This window comes from Anopheles coluzzii, chromosome 2 (assembly GCF_943734685.1).
Source record: "Anopheles coluzzii chromosome 2, AcolN3, whole genome shotgun sequence".
NCBI classification, from domain to species: Eukaryota; Metazoa; Arthropoda; class Insecta; order Diptera; family Culicidae; genus Anopheles; species Anopheles coluzzii.
In genome coordinates this window covers 108,979,201-109,003,664 of record NC_064670.1, presented here as the reverse complement: position 1 = coordinate 109,003,664, position 24,464 = coordinate 108,979,201, and the positions used below count along the sequence as shown (strand labels likewise).

Sequence of the window (24,464 nt, the reverse complement as noted above, 5' to 3'; positions counted from 1 at the left end):
GCTCGTTGTTGATCGTTTTGTGTGGCCGATAGTTGGGTCTTGGGCATCTTGTGCGTCTGGAAGCCGAGCAGCGGGTCAACCGCTAGAACCTTGGAGAGATCCACACAGTCGGACAGTTCTCTAGGCGGCATGCCTCGTACATCAGTGATGGCTACTTGTAAAAGCATGTTTCTAGTGGTTGTTTGTTGTTGGCGATTAGTAAATTCTACAAATTCTACAAACAAAACGAAATGAACTCCAGCACAAAAGCGGCGTCAGTTGAACGAGCAAACATTGTGCAAATTTGGCGCCAATTCTGAGCGGCGAAAGTACAAGTGTCGGCTGTCACAATCGTACTGTCAAAAGGGGGTTTTGTTGTTTTCAAATGATTTGTATCATCCGTTGGATGGATATTATCTACTGAGCAAATTTAATGGAGTTGGTGTAGTTCTGATAATAATTTAAAAGCAAAACTTATATAATTTTATATATTCGTCTATATCAGGATCTATCTAGTATCAGGTGCATACAGGCTTTTCAGTGCGCGGGCTTTGGTTGGGCATTTTAGGGTTATGTTTTGGTTATCAGGTGTAGGAAATACAGGATAAAAATAGCATTTTTTGAAACTCAACTTTGAATAACGTTTGCGTTATTAAAAAAGGGACTTTCTTCATCTGGCTGTAGAAGCTAAGCGAACTAAGCGAAATAATTTCTTTCCATTAACATCGTTTGAAAGGTAATTATTTAAGCTTTCTTGCAAAAATAACTCTACGACCATTGCCTTTCGTCAGTAATCTCGAATTTTCGCCGAATGAAGACATGCGTTCAGGCATGCTTTTAAGACCTACCTCGATTTTTATCAATTCCGCCTCAGTTTTCACGACAAATTTGTTGGGATAGAGCCTCAAGTCACTCAGGGTCGTCGGCCATTAGGGACTGTGCTTTCGTTCGATGCTCTGATTGTTGTCCAAAACAGTGCCAAGATGTTGTAGATACCAGAACAGCCTTATACGACATCCACAAACAGTCGCACGGAGTTCGTTTTAGACGATACGGGGTGCCATTCTTTGCCATCGCGCACGCTCCTGAATGAAGTGACTTGACTTTTTTGGTCCATTGATTCTCATTCTGTGGAGTTCCGAGTCAAATTGTTTTGGTAAAAAAAAACCTGAATTCACGTTTCCAAGTACTTGGACAACTTCAAACTTCTGCGTCTTTTGCTAATGTTGAAGGTCTAAAATCTGATTCAACTTTTTATCAAAAAAAAAAAAAATGAATGTTGCATTGTTTTACAAACTTTGTTGTGCTGTAGTTTTGGTGAACAAAACCCTTCTTTTCGAATTGAATTTGAAGAATTATTCTCCTCTTGGCGATGGCATTCATCCCCAAATGACAGCGTAATAGCAATAGTCACCCTCCAATAACTCCCTCCTTCCTCATCATCCTGTGGGTGTTTCCCGGCTGCTGATAACGTGACGAATGTGCATTTACCCTAGCCCTTCGGAGGCTTTATCACGCGACTTCAATGTGTGCCGCTTTTTTGCTGCGTTTTTTGTTTCATTTCTGACTGTCGTTACTATTTTGCCTGGTAATCATGGGGTTTTACATGCTTCTCCCCACGCCTACCCTCCCACAAGCAACGGCCACATTTATTTACAGCACTGAACACGGATCACCCAGAACACATACACACACACACACACACCCGCATGGGTCGTGTTAGATTCTGTGCGAATTGTTGAAGCGTGATGAGTTACGCGCACGACGCCATACTGATGACGTCAACGGACGTCGTTCGCAGTACGCTGGCTTAAGCAGTGAGCACACAAACACACACACACGCACACTGGCATAGACCTTCTATGACCATGTCCATATTCAAGGTCCACACACCCCCACCTTGCCTGGTGCAAACCAGTCATATGTCATCGTAGGTCCTCCCCCTTCCTCCCACCAAGCGATAAGGAAAGGGGAGGGGGGGGACCATGCGCTGGGGCAATAGAAACGTAATGGGAGGAAGCTCGGTGAACCGTTTTAACAGCCGATATGCGCGGCGGAAATTGACCGGGAAGCTCAGTAACCCTTCTCTCTCTCCCGGAATTTTCCAACTCCCTCTATCGGGCCTCTCTTGGCGTTAGTTTCTGTTAGTCATCGATCGTAATGGGTGCGATTGTTGGTTGGTTTTGTTGGCCACATAGTTGTATTCCCATCATAAGGCACGTGAATTTTAGTTTAAATTTGATTAAATTAAATTTGGGTTTGAAGGTTTTTTTTACCTCAAAAAACTGTAAGTGAGAGCAATTGGTGTAAGCAATTGTTTGGCTTTATAAATTTAAATTATCGATTTAGTTAAAGATATTTAAAAGCAGAAGGACTTGGAGGACTTTGGGGCATGGTTTGATTTCACGAGCGAATAAATTCGGATCTTTGTCGCATAAATCTTCCCAGAGTCCATTAAACTCTTCGTCCTATTAAATGGGGTATTTTAGAAGACACATTTGAACAACTTTGAATAGATGGTTGGGAATGGTTTTGAGCGTTTTTAGGCCCAAACATTCTCTTAAGTATAACCACACGACCATATTCCGTTCGTTTGCGGGCTGGGGAATGTTTATTGCCCATCAACGCAAACTCGCGGAATTTATCGTTCCGCCATTGGTTGGTTAACGATCTGGATGGATTAAAATACGTTAAGGATGTCTGGCCTGTTTGCTGTACGCCAGTGTGTGTCATCGGCCGGAGTGGGCACGTTTTATACCTTTCCATTATAGTTTGCATATTGTCTGCGAATGTTGATCGATTAATGATATAACATGGGGGGAAAAACGCAAGAGAATTGGTCCTCCTGATTGGACCAGACGACTGTTATATATTATTATTTTTTTTCTATCAAATGGTTTGGCAAACGCATTGAGAGAAGTCATCATATGACGAGAAAGTCGTTTAATTAACTGTTCATACGTAGCTATTGAGCATTTAATTAAGCAACCCAAAAAAAAAAACATTTTTCCCAAACTTACCTTTTTCGTGCGATTGAAACCACAAACACACACCACTGCCTCTCAACATGTCATTCACCCTCGTTTTTTCTATCGCTCAATTTCTGTCCGCAAACGCTTTGACGCTTATTGATTGGTCCCAAACAAACCAGATGATCAGCAATCCCAGAGAGCGGCCCCCGTTTTGCTGCACGCATGACGCATTTTAATTTTATCTTAATTTTTAATCTGCCTACCTGCCCCTCAATGAAACCTGAATTTTGTTTTGTTTTGCACGTCTTCGTATCAACCGAAACACAAAAAAACCCCGGTGCCAATTCCTTCACAGTGTATTACGTCAGCCGTTTTTCGGCAACCCGCATATCCCATGTTGGCCCATGCGTTCGCGATCCTCGAGGGAATCACTGTGACACGATTACACGGAAACGGATGTCGTCGGTGTCGTCGTCATTGTGCACTAGTGGTGGTAGGGGACTGGTGTGATGGGAAAATTGCAAACCCATTTTGCCCCGTGCACATTTGCCGCACGAAAACTGCCGCACTTACCTTGACTTTCAAAATGGCATGACCCTTCGTAACACGCTTCGTGCTTTGTGGCTACTAGTACATACTAGGGGGCTTGGTGTGTGTCTGTGTCTATGTGCCTCCTCTACTACAAGGGCACTTCTCTAGCAAACAATTTTATCGATGGCGTAGAGGCACTTTTGTGAGTAGTAGGTTCACGTTGAGTGCTTTTTTCTCGACGCGCAAGGCGCGCAGAGTATTATATACACCAGCCGGTCTTGGCTTGACTTGGCGCTGCTCTGCGTCTCTGTTTCTGTGTGTGTGCATAAATATTCTCTCCACTCATCAGGCAAAAATCTTGAGCGGCAAAAGGAAGTAGACTGTGGCGCCCCTTGTGGCGCGTGTAACTCTCGAGAGCCCGGCGGCCGTAACAGCAGGTCCGCAAGCAGCAGCAGCAGCAGCAGCTGATGATATATTATTTATCGCTTACTTTTTGTTTTGGTATGGGTGTACGTGTTTTCGGGGCACGGTCCGTCGGAACCGTCCAACTCCTCCGCCTCCGCGACCGCGTTCTTCTGTTCTAACGTCTCGCCCCACGGTGCGACTCCGTAGACGATGCCGTCATCTTTCGCTTTTGCGCGCGACCAGAGCGCGATGCTGTCATGGTTGCGTACTGCTGCTGCTTGGATGTTGTCGGTTGATTGTGTGCGTTTTATTACTTGCAAATGAGGTGCATAAACTAAGATTTTTTTTAATGAAAGTTTATTATTAATTTTTGGGAACGAAATACGACTTATTTTATGGAGATGTATGCGACAGAGTCGGTTGTTCGTAGAAGTAATCATTAAAAAATAAACTGGATGTATGAAGATGAATTTAAAAAAAATATATTTATTCTATTCTTTTCTATTGATGTACAGTCCTTCCCCGAGTTACGCGACACTCAAATTACGCGAATTCGAGTTATCGCGAATTTTTAATTTTGACACTTCATATGTACCATTCAAATCAAATCAATTTTCTACAATAATTATAAAATCCAATATAAATTGTATTTTTACTAAAACTTTGAAATGATGATGATGATGATGATAAATCCCACCTCTTACCCCAACACAGGTTTGAGAAAGACGAAAGTATATTTAAGATACATTCGCAAACTGTATTAATTAAGATATTAATTGCATAAGAGTATTAAATTTAATCAAATTAACTATTTATCAACTATGTCTTGACTCGACTTACGCAAATGTTGCCGGGACGAACTTGTTCACTTAATGTTTTAATGCGTTTATGATCCACAAAATTCCCAGGACAATTACAATGACATTACAGTAACTAAATGTGAAGGCAACAGTATCCGTTTTAAGTGATTTTATAATATCTTAACTAAGGTAGATCATCTGTTTTGAATTGATTCTCTATTCTGTTAGAGGTCCCGACCCTAATGCCCTAATTCCTCTTCAAGTTGCATACATTTATGTCCGAGATACAAGGCGAACCTTTACGACATTTGACATCCGTTTATTAGAGTGCAGATATGCGTCCCTTTTTCGGAATCACCGCTGAAACTTGAAGCTATTTAAACCTTCCCATCGCTTCCCATCCGGGACGTTCTCCCGTGGCAGGGGCTGTCTATCCGGATGTGGGGTATTTAATGAGTCTGGGAAGCCGCATATAGTCCCTCATGGCCGTCTTAAACTTGTAACGAGAAGTAAAGCAACCTTCCACATAAAATGCACGCAACGGTTTAAATGTAATGTGCTGAAGCGATGATACTGAACATGTAGGGAATGGGTTTCAACAATACTAAAATTGTTTTAATGTCAGTTATTCATTTCTTCTAATAAATTTCCTCTCTTTCTCTTTTTATCATTTTAGCTCGAGACGAAGATCTACATCGAGTCCACCTCGTCTTGTAGTTCAATTGCTAGTCTCAATTTTGTGCAGCATAGATTGGATAGCGCGCAACACGGTGTCGTCCTGCGCTACTCCGTTCCCAGCAAGCATCGTGCCATCGGTGGAACACATCCACCACCAGCGTGAAAGCGTCCCATCCCAAAAAAAAACCCAAAACGGCTCGTGAATGATGTCCGTGCAGCAGTACTGTCTACGGTGGAACAACCATCAGCCGAACTTCATCTCGGTCTTCTCGACGCTGCTGCACAATGAGAGCCTGGTCGACGTTACGCTGGCCGCCGAGGGGCGGCAGCTGCAGGCGCACAAGGTCGTCCTGTCGGCCTGCAGCTCCTACTTTCAGGTAACGATCGTTGTTTTTAAAGGAAGGTTATAAGCAAAAGTAGAGTAGAGTAGAATTAGGAATAGGGGTGGAGACATTGCCAATTGTACGCCTAGTACTACCCAACGGTTCCGGCTCAATTGTGATGTTTTGTGGTTTTATTTCAGCCTGTCCGTTGACAGTTGCTTGGAATGTTTTACAAAGGTGAACGTTTTGGTATTTAATTAAGAGGTCGTACCTTATTTCTTGAAACATTTCAATTGACTATGTTCTTCGCTCTGCTACGAGGCGCAGGTTAGGACGAAATACGCGTTATGCTGCAACAGCAATTTTAATGGCCGATGTGTGCGAGTGTGTGTTTTCATTTCAAAATTTCTCCGCACTTCGGTTCGGATCAATAAGCTAAAGAGGCCTTCTGTACCTCCTGTGAACAGTATAATTAAATTTTGTACCGTTAATTAAGAACCATTTCTTATCGCCTACGTTGCGAAATAAAACGCCCAAAGCTGAGCCACGGCTGCTGCGGATGGATGAAGCATTGGCATTATGCTTCTCCGCTTCTCCCATCCTTGAAGCAATTTTATGCCACAGTTCTTTGGGGCAGGCGGAGGGCGCTCTAGAGAACATGTTGGCGGGTGTTTAATTGAATTTTTGACACCCAGCACCGATGTGTCGATGTTGTCGAAAGGGTTGAAGTAATGCGGTATGTTACTGATGCGATGGTAGGTGAATTTAAATTATTTTAAAACTTTATGCCCTTTGGCCGTTAAAATCTTCACAGGCACTATAAATCATGCGCATTGAAGTGTTTCATTTCAAATTAATTGAAAGGTTATACGAAGAATAGCTTTGAAATTGTATGCAAACTGAGACTATGGTTTGTTAAATATACGGTTAACAGTAGTGTTGGGTTTCATGAATCTTTCGTAGAGATTCATTCTTATGAATCTTCAGTGATGAGTGATTCTTCAAAGATGCATGACTCTATAGAGTCATGAATCTCCAAGGATTTATGAATCTCGAAAGATAAATGAATCTTAAATGATTCATGAATCTAAAAGATTCATAAATCCATTAAAATTCATATATCTCCAGAGATTCATGAATTTGCGCGTTGCCACCAAACAACATGCTCGTCGTGGGTTTAAGCCTCGCATGGACCGTCTCCCCGCAAAACAGCAAGGCTGCGTGCGTGGACTTGGTAAGTAGTCTGGAAAGCCTGTACAGGCGTCCTCCGAGTAACTACCCCCTCGAGTTACGACGATTCGCAGATATGACAATTTTGATTTTGACAGTTAAAAGTTGTCGTTGACGAGAAATTGGTGTATTTTTTTTAATTTCTGGGCTGATAACCGTTATACACACATTTCCAAAAAATTCAAAACTACCTGATCTTGAATATCTATATTGTGTACGGCTTTTGGAATATAATTATTACATTATCGAACATTATTTTAAATGAAATACACGATATCATAGATTCCAACACTTCAACTTCAGTTATAAACTTTATATTCATAGATATTTGACACACCTGTATAGGCTGGCATGACCGCGTAGGTTGTTACATCAAAAAGAAGAATAATGGGAAGCTCTATGAATCTTTGAAGGTGTATGAATCCCATGAAATACATGAATCCATAGAAATTCTTGAATCTTTCGAGACATGATTTTTTTGAAATTTTGAATCTTTTGAGATTCACGAATCTTTTAGATTCATGAGTCTTTTGAGATTCATGAACCTTTGGAAATTCATGAATCTTTGCAACCGAGATTCAGATTCATTGGATCATTTTAAAGATTCATTCAGATTCATGAATCTGAATCAGATTTACCCAACACTAGTTAATCGTGTTGATTCCAATAGCAGTAGCAGTTTATTTCCAACATTTCAATTTGTGTTAATTAGAACTTTAAAATGGTTATAAAAAATTAAAATAGTTCCTTTTTACCACACCAGAAGGACCTTACCAAGCAACGGAAAATGAAAATTTCCCTTGTGGAAATTGATTTTACAAAATTAGCCACACTTTCTCCGTGCAACGACGGTGCGCCACGTTTCTTTCGCACATCGTTGCCGTCGGTTGGTGGCTGGATAATTGCGTCAATCACTCTTTCAATCCAACGGGGGCTGTAGTAACGGCGGCTTACATCCCGAATCCTGGTCGTCTTCAAGTGACAGTTATTAATGACAAATATATTGGCAGGAGGGGAAAGAAAGGATAACCGCATCCGTGCAAAAAGGTTCGCCCAAGATAGCAAAGATACACTAGTACCGATGGCGTGAACGAAACGTGCAAGGCTGACGAACGCTTGGAACGCTTTGCTAATTAATCTGGATCGCGTGTGGATGGTTCGTCCTGCGGGTTACAATAAAAAGGGTAACCCCCCATCCGTTTCCCGGCTGCGTTTGTGTTGTCTGGTATAATTGTGTGTGACGGTTTCGGGTCTGCCAACAGTTGTACGACAGTGAGGAGAGGATATTGATTTTTGGCAAAAACCCTCTAGCCCTCTTTTTGTCCCATTCTCCCCCTAAGATTGTTCCTCTTTTGAAACGTTCTCGCGACTAATCCCGCCGTACAGTGATGTTTGGTGTTTGGCCGAACGGAGCGCGATTGGGTTGATTGGGTACAATTCTCTCGCGCACCCCTGTTGGAAACGGTGTGGAAAAGCACAAGAGGGGACATCCCTTCATTTTCCCTGTCAGCCATATTTTGACACGCATTTTGTACGAGGGGTCGCTCTTGCCAAGGCATTCCGGAACAAGGATGTGAAATAATTCGGTAAAATTTTATCATCTAACCATGATAACATCTGCGTGCGGAGTTTGTCCGTTGGGGTGATGCAATAGAACGGTTCGTGTGACATGTACAGAGAGGACAGGATTAACAATTTCTGGCGTGTCCGGGAGAGGGAAGGCTTTTGCGTGATACGGAACGAAAGGGGAAGGATCCTATCATGCGTGTAATCTTCCCTCCGGGGAGGGTTTTTGTCATTTTCCGTCTAGTAGTGTTGTTTGTTTGCATACCTTCAATCGAGCAGTGCCGCTTTAGTAAAATGTGTTTTTTTTTCTCTTCCTATTGCTTTCCTCTTCAATTGCCACAGTCACTGTTCACCGCCAATCCCTGCCAGCACCCGATCGTGATACTGAAGGACGTGCAGTACAACGACCTGAAGACGATGGTCGACTTCATGTACTACGGCGAGGTGAACGTGTCGACCGAGCAGCTACCCCAGGTGCTCAAGACGGCCGAAATGCTCAAAATCAAAGGGCTGGCAGAGATGCCGGACGCGTCCGCCGTGTGCAAGGCGGACCTCAGCAAGCTCGATCCGTCCGAACTGATACAGGCGGCGAACGTTATACCCGGTGCAGCCGGCGATGCGATATGGGGCAGTGCCGAATCTCAGCAGCAAGCGCAGCAACAGCAGCAACAGCAGCAGCAACAACAGCAGCAGCAGCAACAGCAGCAGCAGCAGCAACAGCAGCAGCAGGCACAACATCAGCAGCAGTACCAACACCAGCAGCAGCAGCAGCAGCAGCAGCAGCAACAACAGCTACACCAGCAAACCCAGCAGCTGCGACGATCGCCTTCCCCCACGACCAATATGTCACCCGCGGCACGAAGGAAACGGTTACGGAAGACGTCAACCGGATCCGGCTCCATCTCCTCCGAGCGGCTGCAGCAGCAGCAGCAACAGCAGGCCGCTGCAGCAGCTGCTGCCGTTGCCGCCCAGCAGCAGGCGGCCGCCGTAGCAGCGGCCGCAGCAGCCGCCGCCGCCGCTCAGCAGCAGGCGGAGGAGCAGCAGCAGCAGCAACAGCAGCAGCAGCAGCACGGGGCCGGTGCGGACCCGAGCACAATCAATCTCGTGCCGCACCTACACATCCAGCAGCAGGTGGACAACATATCGTACGGCACGGCGACGACGGGGCACGGTGCGCTAGCGCTGGGCGCAGCCGCCGCCGTTGCCGCAGCCGCGGCCGCCGCGGCCGGGAACAACATCCGCATCATCAAGGAGAGCCCGAGCTCGGACGTCGACCAGCAGCAGCACGAGTCGTCGCAGGAGAGCGTGGACGAGACGGGCCACCACATGCCGAGCATTATCGTACGTATCGAGCCATAAACGGAGCGAGCAGAGTTTTCGGTTACAGCGACCAAAACGCCAAAGAAACAATGTCGCTTTGTCGCTGGAGCCAAAATCCCATTATTGTGTGCTTTGAAAGGGAAAATCGCACGCTTTCAAATAACATTTCCCTTCTCTTTTTTTCCCCCCAAACAGAAAACGGAAGACCTTAGTGGGGTGGCGCAGACCATACCGATGGACATCTCCACGACACCGACCGCTGTAAACATAACGCAATCGCAATCACAACATACCGGTAAGTGGCCGGGGTTCGCTCGGCACATTGACCTTTTTTTTTAACCTTTTACCTGTACCACCGTACACCCGGCAGGGGGCAGACGACGGGGCGACATCAACCATCCCTCCGCCACTGTTCCTCTCTCGTCTGCCTCTGCGGCGGTACGCGTGTTCATCTGTGTCTGTCTGTCTGAAACCTTTCTATCCTCGCCCGTCTACTTTCCGTCTTCTTATATAATTCAGCCTCTCCCTCTCTTTCTCTTGGTGCTGCTTTTCGTTCATTCATTGCCCCCCCATGATTCCATGTATGCTTGAAATGTGTGTGTGTATGAGTGTATGTAGCGAATGCGGACTGCGTGTGTTCTGTCTGTAGCGCTCTCCGCGTTCGCCCTGCCCCGCCATCTCATCGTCATTCGGTTCATACGTTGTCATTAATCATGTCACATGTGGTACTAACAAGTTTTTGATGCTTCTTTTGGTTAATTAAATCATCATCTTTCATTAATTGTTACGGTTGCATTTTGTGGGGAGCTGTGGGACAACTGTTTTGCTTGCTGTCTCTGCTGCTGCTCTTTGTATCCTTTCTTTTCTTACTTTTCACTGAAAATTTGTTTTACGTTTCGTGACGAATGCGTTTGTTGTGCCGAAAAGAACGATTGTCCCTTTTTGTGTGTGATTGATTGTGTTTCTGTTATTCTGTGTGGGAAAAACATTTTACTTGTGATGTGTCGTTTTCCTTTCCTTTGTTCAAGAAAGGATTAAGATGACAATCGCCTGAAGGTATGCAATATTGTAGTCACGACAACCAATAATTTGACTCAATTTAAGATGCGTTTTCAATTCTTAAATACATTATTGGAGATAACTGCCGTTTTAAATCGTAACGTGTAATGCTACTCCAGTGTATCGTGATTCAGACTTCAGTATGCAGATTTTTCGACATTAGTAAACATTTAAAGTTAATAGGTCATTAAAATAACACGTTTTACGCCTGCAAACGATAAACTTTGGATATTTAATTATGAGAATAATTCATCGTAATCGTTTTAAAAATCGTTTCAATAGGCTAGCTACTTTGCACAGCGGATTGCATAGCTTTAGGCGCTTTACGAATGAGATGCTACGCGACATGCCGCTGACAATGATGTAATAAATGTGTTTTTTCATTCTTCTTGTTTGAGCAATGCATGGAAATAATTTCCTATCAGATTTTGAATCGTAAAACTTGCTCCTGCGTAATCAATTAATTGGACGATTTTTTTGTTATTTAATTAAATTTCATGTTTTTGCTTCCATCTCAAAGTGTAGTTATTGGTTGTTCGGGGTGCCATTTTTGTTTTTATTCGAGTCGCCTGCTCGTTATCCAAGTGCTTCTTATTTTGACGGTGCGATAAATTGAATTTTGTCGCTCCAAAATCCAATTAATGTCGGGCGATAGTGAATAGCAATGGATTATAAAAATGTATTATTCAAAAGAGCACCATATTACATATTACCATACCATCGGAATATGCTGTAGCTTTCGCTTTTTATATGGTGTCGGACGTACCGATAGATGTGTTTTTGTTTTATTTATTATTAACCTATTTATGTGAGGTTGACTTATTTAATATAAAATAATTATTATCATAATAAGTAATATACCGCCTGTGGTGCCAGCAAATGAACTTACACCGCTCTATTCGTTCGTACGGAGTACGTGGAGTGTATCCGTTTAACCAGTTCGGGGGAAACCATTTTGCAGCTCTATGTAATGAGATGCAACGGAAATGAAATAAAGTAACCCCTTGTCTCTCCGCTGCCTGTGACAGTCTTCCATTTCCATTACCTTTTATTTTGGGGGGTGAGCATCGTTTGCACTGGGATATATGGTGGAAAGTAATGAAATGAAATTTGTTGCCGTAAATTGGATATCATATTCCGTTACAAAATCAACACACACACACAAAGCCGCCGGTGTTTGCTGTGTGGCCCCGCGCACCGTTTGCTGCAAAGGATTCGCACCAACCAAACAGTGCACCAAATTGGATCGAAATAAAGAATTATTCATCACCTACGGGGTGATATTGATTCGTCCTATTTGGGCTACACGTTGTCGTCCTTATCGCAACGGGTTTGTGTGTGTATGTTTGATGTTGCGCGGTGGTAGTTGATTCAAAATTTGCTCTGATTTTAATTACCGTCCAATTGGATTTGGTTTTAATTAGCTTGCACGCTGCAATAGTGAAGCGAATTTGGTGCTTTTGCTTATTTTTTGTAGTGTCGCATGGTATCGCATGGTTGCTTGATAAAATGTAGTTCGGGACAGAAACATTCCATTTGTTTAATTTTATTATTGTATTAACGTGGTACTTTTATGTTCAATAGAAAAGTCTATGAATATCCATTTCATTAATTCGCAAAAATAGCAAACGGATTTGTTGCTAATTTAAAATAGTTTTCTAAAACTTGGCTAAGTGGGTGTTTTTTTTTAATTTGTCAATTTTGTATGATGAAGTACGTAAATATATGTATAATTATTGTTATTGATGAGTTAGCGTTAAATGAGTTACACAATTTTATTATCTAGTCTTTAGGATAATAAAATAAAATGCTTTTTACTAGTCATCAAGAAAGTAAATTAATAATAAAAACCCTTAAAAACAGTAAAGCAAAGTTCACACACCAAAACGAACGAATTCATCCCCCCGCAAGGTAAACAAGGTAAGCAAATGCCACAAAATTTGCTACGGTGCACTTGACAAACAATTTTCATTTAAAAAGTTCTCCCGCGCGCTTTGAACCAGGTGGCTGTCCAGGTGTGTGGGAGAGTATATTTTTGTAAATAAAAGGTATGAGAATAAGTGTGTGTGTGTGTGTTGGCTTATATTGCATTCGCGCAATACGCGCCGCCACTCTCAAACACCACCATCAGGGTGTTCCACCCATCCGCTCATCGATTGCATTCGTCATCCTGTTAGCGTTTGTTTGGGATAGTATGCGTGGAATGCAAACTGATGTAAACCTTGCAGATGAGAAAATGTAAACCTTGAGCGTGATACGTGTAAATGCTACCTAACCACACCTCATGTCGCGTGTATATAGACCTGGTCGATGACAGCTGTCACCGGCGGACGAGACGAAATAAAGAAGAGCAACTCGAAGGAAGCAAAAAAATCCAAGTGTGCTAAATTTATTGGATTTTATATCTCAGAAGTGGGATAGTGACCCGAAAATGTCTAAAACCGATAAGAAAGTGACCAAGGACCAGATGTTGTGCGCCCTTGAATCGGCCGACATTACCGTTCCAAGTATGGCAACGATATCACAGATTCGTACATTGTACCAGCAAGCTTCCCCTGATTTTGAACAACATGGCGTCCTGCTGAGCGATTCCAGTCAGCCCGCATTAAGCGAAAGCACAACCGACACAAAAGAAAATGACGGAAACCTTAACCACGTCATGGGTACAAATACGCTGAATACGAACGATGAAGCTGCAGCAGAAATCGCGCTCCTAAAACAGCGATGCGAAATATTGGAGCTGCGGAATAAACTAGCTGCTCTTGAAGCACATACCAACGTAAACACCGCTCACTCGTCAAAACTATTGCACCCCGAAGAAGTGAAGCAAATCATTCCCCTGTTCGATGAGTGTACCAATTGTATTCAGTGGATAAAAACTATTAAGCAAAGTGCTGAAATTTATGGCTGGGATGATAAAATAACGATGTTATATGCTAGCAGCCAGCTAACTGGTGCTGCCAAAGAATGGTACAATGGGTTTCGAAGTTGCATAACATCGTTCAAAGAATTTGCTGACGGAATGGAAAAAGCTTTCCCAAACAAACAAAATGAAGCTGCTATCCATAAGCAACTGTTGCAAGTAACAAAAAAGAAAGACGAGTCTTATACAGCTTACATTTTTCGCGTGAACGCCCTTGGTACTAATGGAAATGTGAGCAACGAGGCGATAACTACTTACGTCATCCGAGGACTATCGCGCGATCCTATGTACAACAATCTTGTGGCGAAAGAGTACAAAGACATTTACGATCTCATCGACCATGTGAAGCGGTGTGAGATGCATTACCAAATGCGTGAGCTTCCAGCTCCCATGCCTCGCATGCTACCAGCTAATCGCTTTACATCGACACCATCTGTGAATACAAAAACACAGCCAGCCAACAAGCGTGAAGAAGTTCGTTGCTATAATTGTTCCAGTTTCGGCCATTATTCCAACCAATGCCGAAAACCTCGCCAGCCAGTCCAATCATGCTTCCTGTGTGGTGATCCTGACCATAAAAGACAGGAATGTCCGCGAGTAAGCCATCGAATGCCTGCTGCAGTATTTGCGCCGTGCGATCAAGAGATTTTTACAAACCAACAACCAAATGAAAGCAACACATTGAGAGGATATTCGCAACCACAATCACCGCTTTACTCGATTAATGATGGTTCGCGTCGTAATCAGTCGGTAGCTGTTGCAGTTGAGGACAACTATCGTGACGATAGTGGAATTCACCATGCTGAAGGAGGGGTTAGAATAGATCCAGTTCAGGAGGTAAGTGTCGCATTTGAGAATAACAATGAATTAGGCAAAGTGTATTTACGTGTGTGTTGTTTGTTTGATTCCGGCAGCCCTAAAAGTTTTCTCAGCGAGCAGCTTGTGCCAAACCATAAATTTAATCCTCGGCTGTCCGGATTCCGTGTCCTAGGTAATCAGCAACTCACAACATTGGGCCATGTAGAAGGCACTATTGGTTTTCGGAATACAAACGTTACTCATTCTTTTATTATACTGCCCAAACATCAAACAGCTTGGCCAATGATTGTTGGAAGAGATTTATTGAAAAGAATGAATATTCATTTGAAATATATATGTTATCGTTACTCGCGTGAAAATTTGATGAGCTTATTGAATACAAATAAATGCACTATAGAAACACACGTAAAAGCGCGTCTTAATTCGTTGGGTATTCTTAAAATAAAGTCAAGGGAAGAGGCAGACATTTTTTTGCAATCCATTTGTATACCAAAAGAAAATCTACCTGATAGCGAATTTGATAGTGTTATGAATAATCATAATTATTCCAAAAGCGAAACCATTTCTAAAACTTTTTCGGAGTTGTGTGCCATTGACCTTAGAACAGAATCAAATACATTGGATATAGGAAACAATTTAAGTGAAGATGATATATGTCTCATAAATTCATGCATACAGAAAAATTACCTTGAGGTGCTAAATGAGCCCATTGAAAAATCGAAATATTCCATGAAAATTAGTGTCACAAACGAAACACCCATATTTTGTAAACCGAGGCGGTTGTCTTTTGCAGAACGCAATCAAGTTCGTGATGTAGTCAAAGATCTATTAGAAAAAGGGATTATTCGACCAAGCAATTCTCCATATGCATCTGCTATTGTGTTAGTGCGTAAAAAGAATGGTGAGGTGCGTATGTGCGTTGATTACCGTCCGTTAAATAAGATTACCATACGTGACAACTACCCCATACCCCTAATTGATACTTGTCTCGAGCATCTAAGTAGTAAACAGATTTTTACGCTTTTGGATCTGAAGAGCGGGTTTCATCAAATTAATATGCACGAAGAATCCATCAAATATACTGCATTCGTAACACCAGACGGGCATTACGAATACTTGAAAATGCCATTTGGCCTTAAAAACGCTCCTTCAAGCTTCCAGAGGTTTATTAATAACATTTTACGTGAATTTATTGAAGAGGAAAAGCTAGTTGTCTATCTCGATGACATCATTATAGCGTCAAAGAATTTCCAAGATCATTTGAAAATACTAGCTGCGGTTTTGACAACGCTTAGAAAAAACGGAATAGAGTTGAGACTAGATAAATGTAAATTTGCATGCAGCAGTTTGGATTACCTTGGCTATTTTGTAACTTCTAAAGGAATTCAACTAAGTGACCACCACCTTAAAGCTATACAAAATTATCCCGTTCCCAAAACCCCTAAAGAGGTTCAACGTTGTTTGGGTCTCTTCTCCTATTTCAGGCGATTTGTTCCGTCATTTTCGAGTGTTGCCAAACCTCTCAGCAATTTGCTTAAAGAAAACGTATCTTTTAAGTTTGATGACAATTGCTTGAAAGCGTTTAATGATTTAAAAACAAGATTAATGAATGCTCCTGTATTAGCTATTTATGACCCCCATCGGGAAACTGAATTGCACTGCGATGCCAGTACCGTTGGGTTTGGTTCGGTGCTACTTCAAAAGCAGAATGATGGCAAATTTCATCCAGTGGCATATTTTTCAAAAACTGCTTCTCCTAGTGAATCGAACCTCCACAGCTACGAGTTGGAAACTTTGTCAGTGATTTACGCTCTCAAACGTTTTCATTCGTACGTACATGGTATACCTCTGAAGATAGTGACCGATTGCAATTCGCTTGTGGAAACTTTAAAAAATCGAAATTGTTCCGCCAAAATTGCAAGGTGGTCTTTGTTCTTGGAGAACTACCAATATACCATGCAATATCGACCTGGAACGACTATGGGTCATGCCGATGCACTTAGTCGTATCCAAACAGTGGGAGTTGTTGATGATTTGGACATTGATACGCAGTTGCAAATTGCTCAGTGCCGTGATCCTGACATCTCTAAACTTAAATCTGATCTAGAAAATAAGCCAACCGTAGGATACCTTTTAAAAGATGGTGTTGTCTATCGTGAATCTCCTCAGAAGAAATTGCAAATGATGGTTCCAAAAGAATTAATTAAAAGCATTATTCGTAATGTTCACGAAAACATTGGCCATTTAGGAGTAGATAAATGCTGTTCTCAAATTACCAAACATTATTGGTTCCCTGGAATGAAAAATCATGTACAAAATTTTATTCAAAATTGTCTTAAATGCATTCTCTTCTCTGCCCCCTCCAGAAAAAATAAACGCAACTTGCACACTATACCAAAAAGTCCGGTACCTTTCGATACTCTTCACATCGACCATTTTGGTCCGTTACCATCTATAAGATCGAAAAAAAAGTATATTTTGGTGGTAATTGATTCTTTTACAAAGTTCACAAAATTGTACCCCACTAATTCAACCAATACTCGAGAAGTGTGTTTAGTTCTAAAGCAATACTTCAATTATTATAGTCGTCCCCGACGGATAGTGAGTGATCGTGCTACTTGTTTTTCTTCTCATGAGTTTAAAACGTTTCTAGCGAATAATAATATAATTCATATTCAAAACGCAGTTTGTTCTCCTCAAGCCAATGGCCAGGTTGAGAGGGTTAACAGGGTAATCAAACCTATGCTTAGTAAAATAACAGATCCCTTAGATCATGCAGATTGGTGTTCTAGATTGCCGGATGTCGAATATGCACTCAATAACACAGTACACTCATCAACAAACTACACACCTTCCATTTTACTATTCGGTGTTGAACAACGCGGAACCATAATTGATGAATTTACCGAATACTTAGATGACAAAAACGTACATGCTAGAGATCTTGAATCTTTTCGCGTCGAAGCTTCTGAGAACATAACGAGGTCTCAAGAAACAAACATGGTTCAGTTCAGCAAAAGACACAAACCTGCGGTAGAATTTTCAGAAGGAGATCTTGTTGTTATTCGAAACGTGGATAACACACCAAATGCTAACAAAAAATTTATTCCCAAGTTTAAAGGCCCTTATATAATTGACAAACGACTTCCAAATGACCGTTACGTGATAAAAGATATCGATGGTTTCCAACACACACAAATTCCTTATGATGGTATTTTAGAGTCTGATAAACTTAGGCATTGGATTGCGGCAGATGCTGACCTTTTTCCCGAATCGTATGATGCGACACAAATTGATTTAAATGTAATGTAAATTGAGGGCAATTTTAGATGTCAGAATAGGCCGAGTTGTAAACCTTGCAGATGAGAAAATGTAAACCTTGAGCGTGATACGTGTAAATGCTACCTAACCACACCTCATGTCGCGTGTATATAGACCTGGTCGATGACAGCTGTCACCGGCGGACGAGACGAAATAAAGAAGAGCAACTCGAAGGAAGCAAAAAAATCCAAGTGTGCTAAATTTATTGGATTTTATACTGATTAAAATTCGTTTCGAACAGTCATCAGCACCATTAAGGGGGGTGCCAGCAGCAGCAACATCATCCCGTGCCTCCTGCCCCCGTCGTCCTGCAATGATCGTCCTTGAAACGATGGAACGCTCGTATAGAATGGTGTTGCCGCAATGATGTTTCGCTAAATGTGTTTGTTGATGCAAGCCGAAAACGGTAGCAAAAGAAAAGGGAGGCTCCTCTCCACTTGCTTCGTGCCCCTTTGCCGGTTTCGACTGGTCAAACACAGGCACACCTCAAACGAATACTAAATTGTTGCCCGCTGCGCGCGCTTTTCCCAACCGATTTTACTGTCATCATGATGCTGATTGGCCGCAGGATTGGCGTATTTTGTGCACATCGACTGAAAATACGAGCGGGAGGTGGGGGGGGGGGGGGGAATTCAGTAGCAAAAGCGGACCGAGGGATGGTTAAATTACGTCAACCGGAGGCACTGTAATAACCACCGCCACCATCATCATCACTGCGCCCTCATCCAACTGGATCCTTTCGGGACAGTAGCAGCCCATTTTCACGCCTGCCATTGCGCTGTCCCTGTTGTTTGGTGTGTGTGGGGAGCGGGAGGGGTCTGTCGTCGCATTTCAATAGAACACAGTTGCCGGCTTTCACTGCAATCACATTGGGAATCGATCGATCGGAAAGCATTTGCACCGGCAAAAGGACTGTGCCGGGAAAATACACGTGTCGGGAGAAGCTATAGGGGTGGATAGAGACGGTATTGGATTTAATGTAAAAGCTGTAACAATAGGGCGAGGGGATGGGATATTTTGGAGAGTGTAATTTGGCCTCAAAACTGACAGCAATCGAGGGTTGGCGAATGGAAATTCCATTATATGGCGAAGGAGCTTTGATTTTATTTTTTAAATTTTTAAAAGACTTTGAAAATTTAACATTAGTTTAGCAAAAGTAATAAACACAGTGATTCATGCTCATTAAATTTTACTCTATTTTGTCGTATGTAAGTAAATTTATAGCAATTATTAATGTGTAATATGTAACATTAAAAATTGCCTTTTTTTAGCTAATATCAATGAATACCTATATTTAATCGCTTAATCGCTGCTTTAATTGGTATTTGTGAATCCTTTCATCGAAAGACTAATACTTGTATTTAACTTCCACGGCTATCCTATTATTACGAAAAATTGCTTGATTTTTTTTTTCAATTTTGCACCTAACATCCTCAAAACTAAAACTATTCATGCTGAACAAAGTGCTTAAAAAAACAAACACGTTTTTCCGGCTTTCAACCACTAATTTTTGTGCCGCTTTTGTTGTTCGTGTATGGCAGTTCAATAGCGAAAAAAAAACAAGCCAAATAAAAGCAACGTTACAAACATATAAAGCGACGAAAACGTGTGTTATCACTATCACTAGATGAGTCAACAGAAAAGCGATTCACGGGAGCAAAAAAAAAAAAATCCCCCACTTGCATATAGTGGCGTGTCATAGAGTGTGACATGAATAAAATGGGCGTTAAAATTGGATGATGAAAAATGAAGCTGACAAAACACTTGCGTTGTGCTGCCCGCTTCCCTTTTATAGGCAAGCACTGGAGCACTATTTTGCTTTTATTTTTATCCGCTCGATTTGTTGCCGAGAGGTGGTACAGTATCGAACTGCTGCTGATGATGCGTTGAGTGGCAAACCGATCAATTTTATTGGCGGAAAAGGGAGCAGTTTGGGGTTGTTTTTTTGTTGGGAATTTAAACTGTGCAAAACCAATTCTTCCGTTGGTTGTTGTTGAGCGGGGTGCGTGTTTGATAGTTGATACAGCTTCTGCTCAACTAACATCATTTTATGTTCTCTATTTGATTAAATTTGTGAATTTTCATTTGTTGTTTTAAAATTAGCTTAAAAAGTTAGTGTAAAACTATTTGAATAATCTCGTATTTACAGGGTGGTCCACGAGTCCTCATAGCCGTTAATTAACTCTTTCTAACGTGAAATGAATTTAATGTAATGGGAATTGCGCCCTTGTTTGACAATTCCAATAGGAATTTAGTAGGTGCCTGTCCAAAAAGGGTGCCATAGAGTCTGATTTACTTCATATGAAGTTCACTTCCAGTAGGAAAGAGTCAAGGAAGTGTCCCGCAACTATGAGAACCCCTGGAAAACTCTGTAATTCATTCAGGGCACACTGTACTAACAGTTACTTGGGGTAAAATGGTCACTCTGCAACGTTGGAAAATGTTTGCGTTTTAAAACAACGCATAAAGCTCGAACAACAACACGTTCAATGTTGTATTTTACGAAATTGTTTGTGGAAAACATTTAAATTTAATGCTTCAAATTGTGCCATTTCGATCGTCAGTTTTCCATTTTTCCACAGTTTGTTTTTTCCCAGGTCTGTGCATCTCTTTCTCACATGATCACAGACACACCCATCTTTCCGGCCATTCCATCCGGTAGGGAAAACAATGCTTCCCGCCATTGGTTGGCAGCGTTGAAAAAGTGTCACATTGCTCATCAATTGTGTGTAATGTGCGACTCTTCTGTGTGCGTTTTTTGTGGCCATGCGTTTTTTTTGTTGTTGTGTGTGGCATTTTAAACCGGAAGTATCTCATTTGAAAGCAGCTCGAGGTGTGTGCGCAGAGAGGATGATGATGGGTGTAGGTCACGAAAGAAGAAGGGTTCAATTGTTCGATGGACAACTTTGATGGTAATTCATTATGCATCATCATGTGGCTCTGTTTTGTTGGTTTTTCTTTTGTTGGTGTGTTGTTACCGGAATGTACGCATGTACACATGTGCGTGCGTGTAGTACGACCAAGCAGTGTGTGTACAGGCAGGATGTGTTGGACATTGATATACGTGGGGATATGCAAAAGGGCTATCGTGTTTTTCCAATTTCCGAGTCCTGTCCTACTTCCGTTTGTGGTAGCTGTGTTATCATTTGCTGGTATTATACGCTTCCACTTTGGTAGAAAACCCGTAAACCCGAATAGTAAATGAGCAGTAAATTTTACCCATTTCACATCAACATTTGTTTTGGCCGGTGGATGCAGACTGTTTGCGAATGAGCTCTCCTGTCACTAACGTTCAAAATCCCCAACATTCACAGATCCAGCATGTTTGTCTTCAACATCATCAGGTCGGGCCTCAAGCGCCTCAAAGGTTTATGATTCCGCACCGAAATAGGTGTTTGTCGCATTACAGGGTTTTCCAGGGGTTCTCATAGTTGTGAGACACTTCCTTGACTCTTTTCTACTGGAAGTGAACTTGATGAACTTGGTAATTGGACTCTATGGCACCCTTTTTGGACAGGCTCCTTCGAAATTCCGATTGGATTTATCTAACAAGGGTGCTATAGAGTCCAATTCCCATTACTTTAAGTTCATTTCATGTTAGAAAAAGTTCATTAAGTGTCCCACGGCTATGAGAACTCGTGGAAAACCTTGTATACTGTGTGCCCTGGTCGTGAGATTCTGCCATGCAAAGCTAACAGATTCCATTCTCCTGGAATTCTGAAATTCCCCCCCCCCAAGTAGGTGCTGATGTGCTTTTGTGTGTGATTATCGGTCCGATAGAGCCAAACCTGCCCGAATCGCCGCAGAAAGCCACAAAATGAGCGGTTCTGTGGTTGTGTTGCCATTTATTGAACAACACGTCAACGCTAATCCTCAGTGACGTATAGCGTGTGTGCTCTCCAGACGACAGCGGGTGTTGTGTGATGCATGCACATGGATAAAACAATTTGATACGGCACGTTTTATGGTAGCATGCAAATGTGCCTGACATGTACGGGGAACATAACGATGGTATTGCGGCAATATCGGTGCACACAGTTCGATGTACCCTGGTGTAATGATGTAAGATGAGGAAGGGGGTGTCTGATCGAATAATGTAATAAATTCGATGCTAACCACCACAACACCATAGTGATTTCCAACGGGTAATTGATTTGAATCGTGTTCTTGTGGTTGATTTTGTGGAATTTTTTGAATTATTTGTAATAAAAATAATATCAAATAATGATGTAGACACATTTTGCAGAAAGAAGCACAGTTTTTCTGCTCTTATGATATAAAAAATATTTTAGTGAAAACACACCGTTGAAGGTTTTTCTTTAACACTTTGACCGCAGGCCTGACGTCACAGTTTGCGAGTGAGCACGTAGCGCATGACAAGAGAGCGATGAGAGCGACAATTGTTCGTGCGACTATTATCACTCTTTTGTTTCATTTCGATAAGCGGCGTAGCACATGTCGTTCTCGTTCTCTCTTTCCTACCTCATTCGTTATCAAGAGAATTGGTGAGCGTCAGATACAGAGCTGAGCGGTGAACAAAGCCGTCGTGCGATTTCATATGACGCGGCGCTTAAAGTGTTAACATACCAAAAAAGGAATAAACAACATCGAACGGTGGAAATGCGATTAAAATTTGCTTCCACCGAATATTAAATCAGGAAACACAATGGTCTGATTAAATAAAATCAAGAACAGTGAGCCCCCAATACCCACATCCCACCCCCCCCCCCCCCAACCCCCCTACCGGCTTTATTATATTCCGCCACCGCTGTCGCATGCGTTAAGTGCGCATGGAAATATGGAAAGCGGGATAATTTATTCCAAGCGAATGTAATTAAAATCACACGGAACACGCGAAAAAGCCCCCGGCCCCGGGATCGAACGCCGTGGACAGGGCGCGATGGAACGTGTTTGTTATGAAATTGGCTGTAGAAGATATTCAAATTATATTTATGTTAAGGTGACACGAGCGCGCCACGCACTCGCAACACACAACAGGAGGGGCCGCAACATGCACGCAAATGGGAACGCGAATCGGAACACTGTCCTTTTGGAGGGTCATAAAGGGGCATACAAAAAAAAATCGATGAAATACAATGCTCTCATGTCAACGTTTTGTTTTTTTTTTATTAGATGGCAGTGATACACAACTTAATTTGCTAATGAAAAAGAGTCGGGACAAGTGTATAGAAATTTGTAATCAAAAATAGAAAATGATTCTATTCTGCTGCTTACAACCTTTGATTTGTGTTTTGAAGCCACACAGCAGAACGGTTTGATATTTGAAAACAATGTCAATTTTATCCTTGGGTTTAATCCTAAAACACAGAATCTTTGTCCTTTTTCTTCTCAGCTCACCATCTTTTTGATTAAAATTTCCATCCATTTTGCAACCTACAATCTCCTCAGTATCAGTGATGGAAATACAATAGGATTGCGAATGTATTTGTGTTTTGTTCTTATCGCAAAAGATCATCTTTGCACATTGGTTGGCAAATAATTCCACCATCATCATCAGCGGCAGCAGAACTAACCCCTTCTTTGACGATGAAAAATCCCAGTAGATTATTATTTTCGAAGCGTGGGTTTTCATTCATAGCCCCCGCAGCATGTGCTAGCAAATCATTTGTTTCTCCATGACACAAGCACACACACACGGGATCCGCCCACACATGGAAACGGTAACGAATAAACGACATTAATGTCACGCTCTCATTCGTTTTAACAGAGAAAACGTGGGATGTGCGGTAGGACAGCATTATTATATTTCCTTTTTTTTTCTGTACAAGCCACCACGCGCCTCCACCGGACTGCCGGATTTAATTTGATTTTATTTTATTCATTTTCATTCGGTGTGGTTTTGGGGGGCCAGGGTGGCAGAGTTGGTCAATTCGCACTGTACCACTGGGAAACGAACTTCGTTTTGTGGCATTTTTTTGCGTTTGCGTTGTTGTTGTGTGCAGTCTGACAACGAACTTCTCTCTCTCTCTCTCTCTCTCTCTGGGTAAAAACGATAAAGGATATTTTTGTGTTCCGCTTTTCCCGTTTTCGTATCATCGTCTTTTTGTTACTGCTGTTGCTGCTGTTGGTGTTGGTGTGGCGTGCTACTCGCCCTAAATCCCCCCCACCTCCCCCCACTTGTGTAACGGTATTGAAAGTCTGATTGAAATGTTCCATTCCATTCCACCGTCGCTTTCCTCTGGGCATGGGCAAGCGAATGCTCATGTTCCGTTTCCGTGCCATTTCATTCCCTTTTGGATGTGTGCGCTCTGTTGCTGCTATTATTCCCGCTGCTTCGGTTAAGCAGTTTGACATTTTAATGTTTCTGCTGTTCGTGTTTTGTTCGGATTAAACCCAGCGCGGCTGGGTCTGTGTGCGGCTGGTGCACTGTCGCTGGTAGCAAAACGCGTGGGTCCAGGCATTGTGTACTCATTAAAATACAAATTCAAATTTTTGACGTAGGAAAAATAGACGACACGAACACACGGTGGTGGATGGGGGAAAAGGGATGAAGGGAAACAAAACAGCGCTGCTGGGT

The 24,464-nt window shown here is 42.2% G+C and overlaps 1 protein-coding gene across 2 annotated transcripts in view; it reads left to right on the top strand.

Annotated features, from left to right (window-relative positions):
• LOC120949160 (box A-binding factor) overlaps positions 1-24,464 on the top strand; it is a 64,096-nt gene that overhangs the window by 16,461 nt on the left and 23,171 nt on the right. For both annotated transcript variants that reach the window (XM_040366231.2, XM_040366229.2), the window contains exons 3-5: positions 5,364-5,742; positions 8,827-9,825; positions 10,000-10,099. In XM_040366231.2, the coding sequence (XP_040222165.2) occupies positions 5,569-5,742; positions 8,827-9,825; positions 10,000-10,099 (1,273 nt within the window). In that variant the 5' untranslated portion in view covers positions 5,364-5,568. The remainder of the gene's footprint in view (positions 1-5,363; positions 5,743-8,826; positions 9,826-9,999; positions 10,100-24,464) is intronic.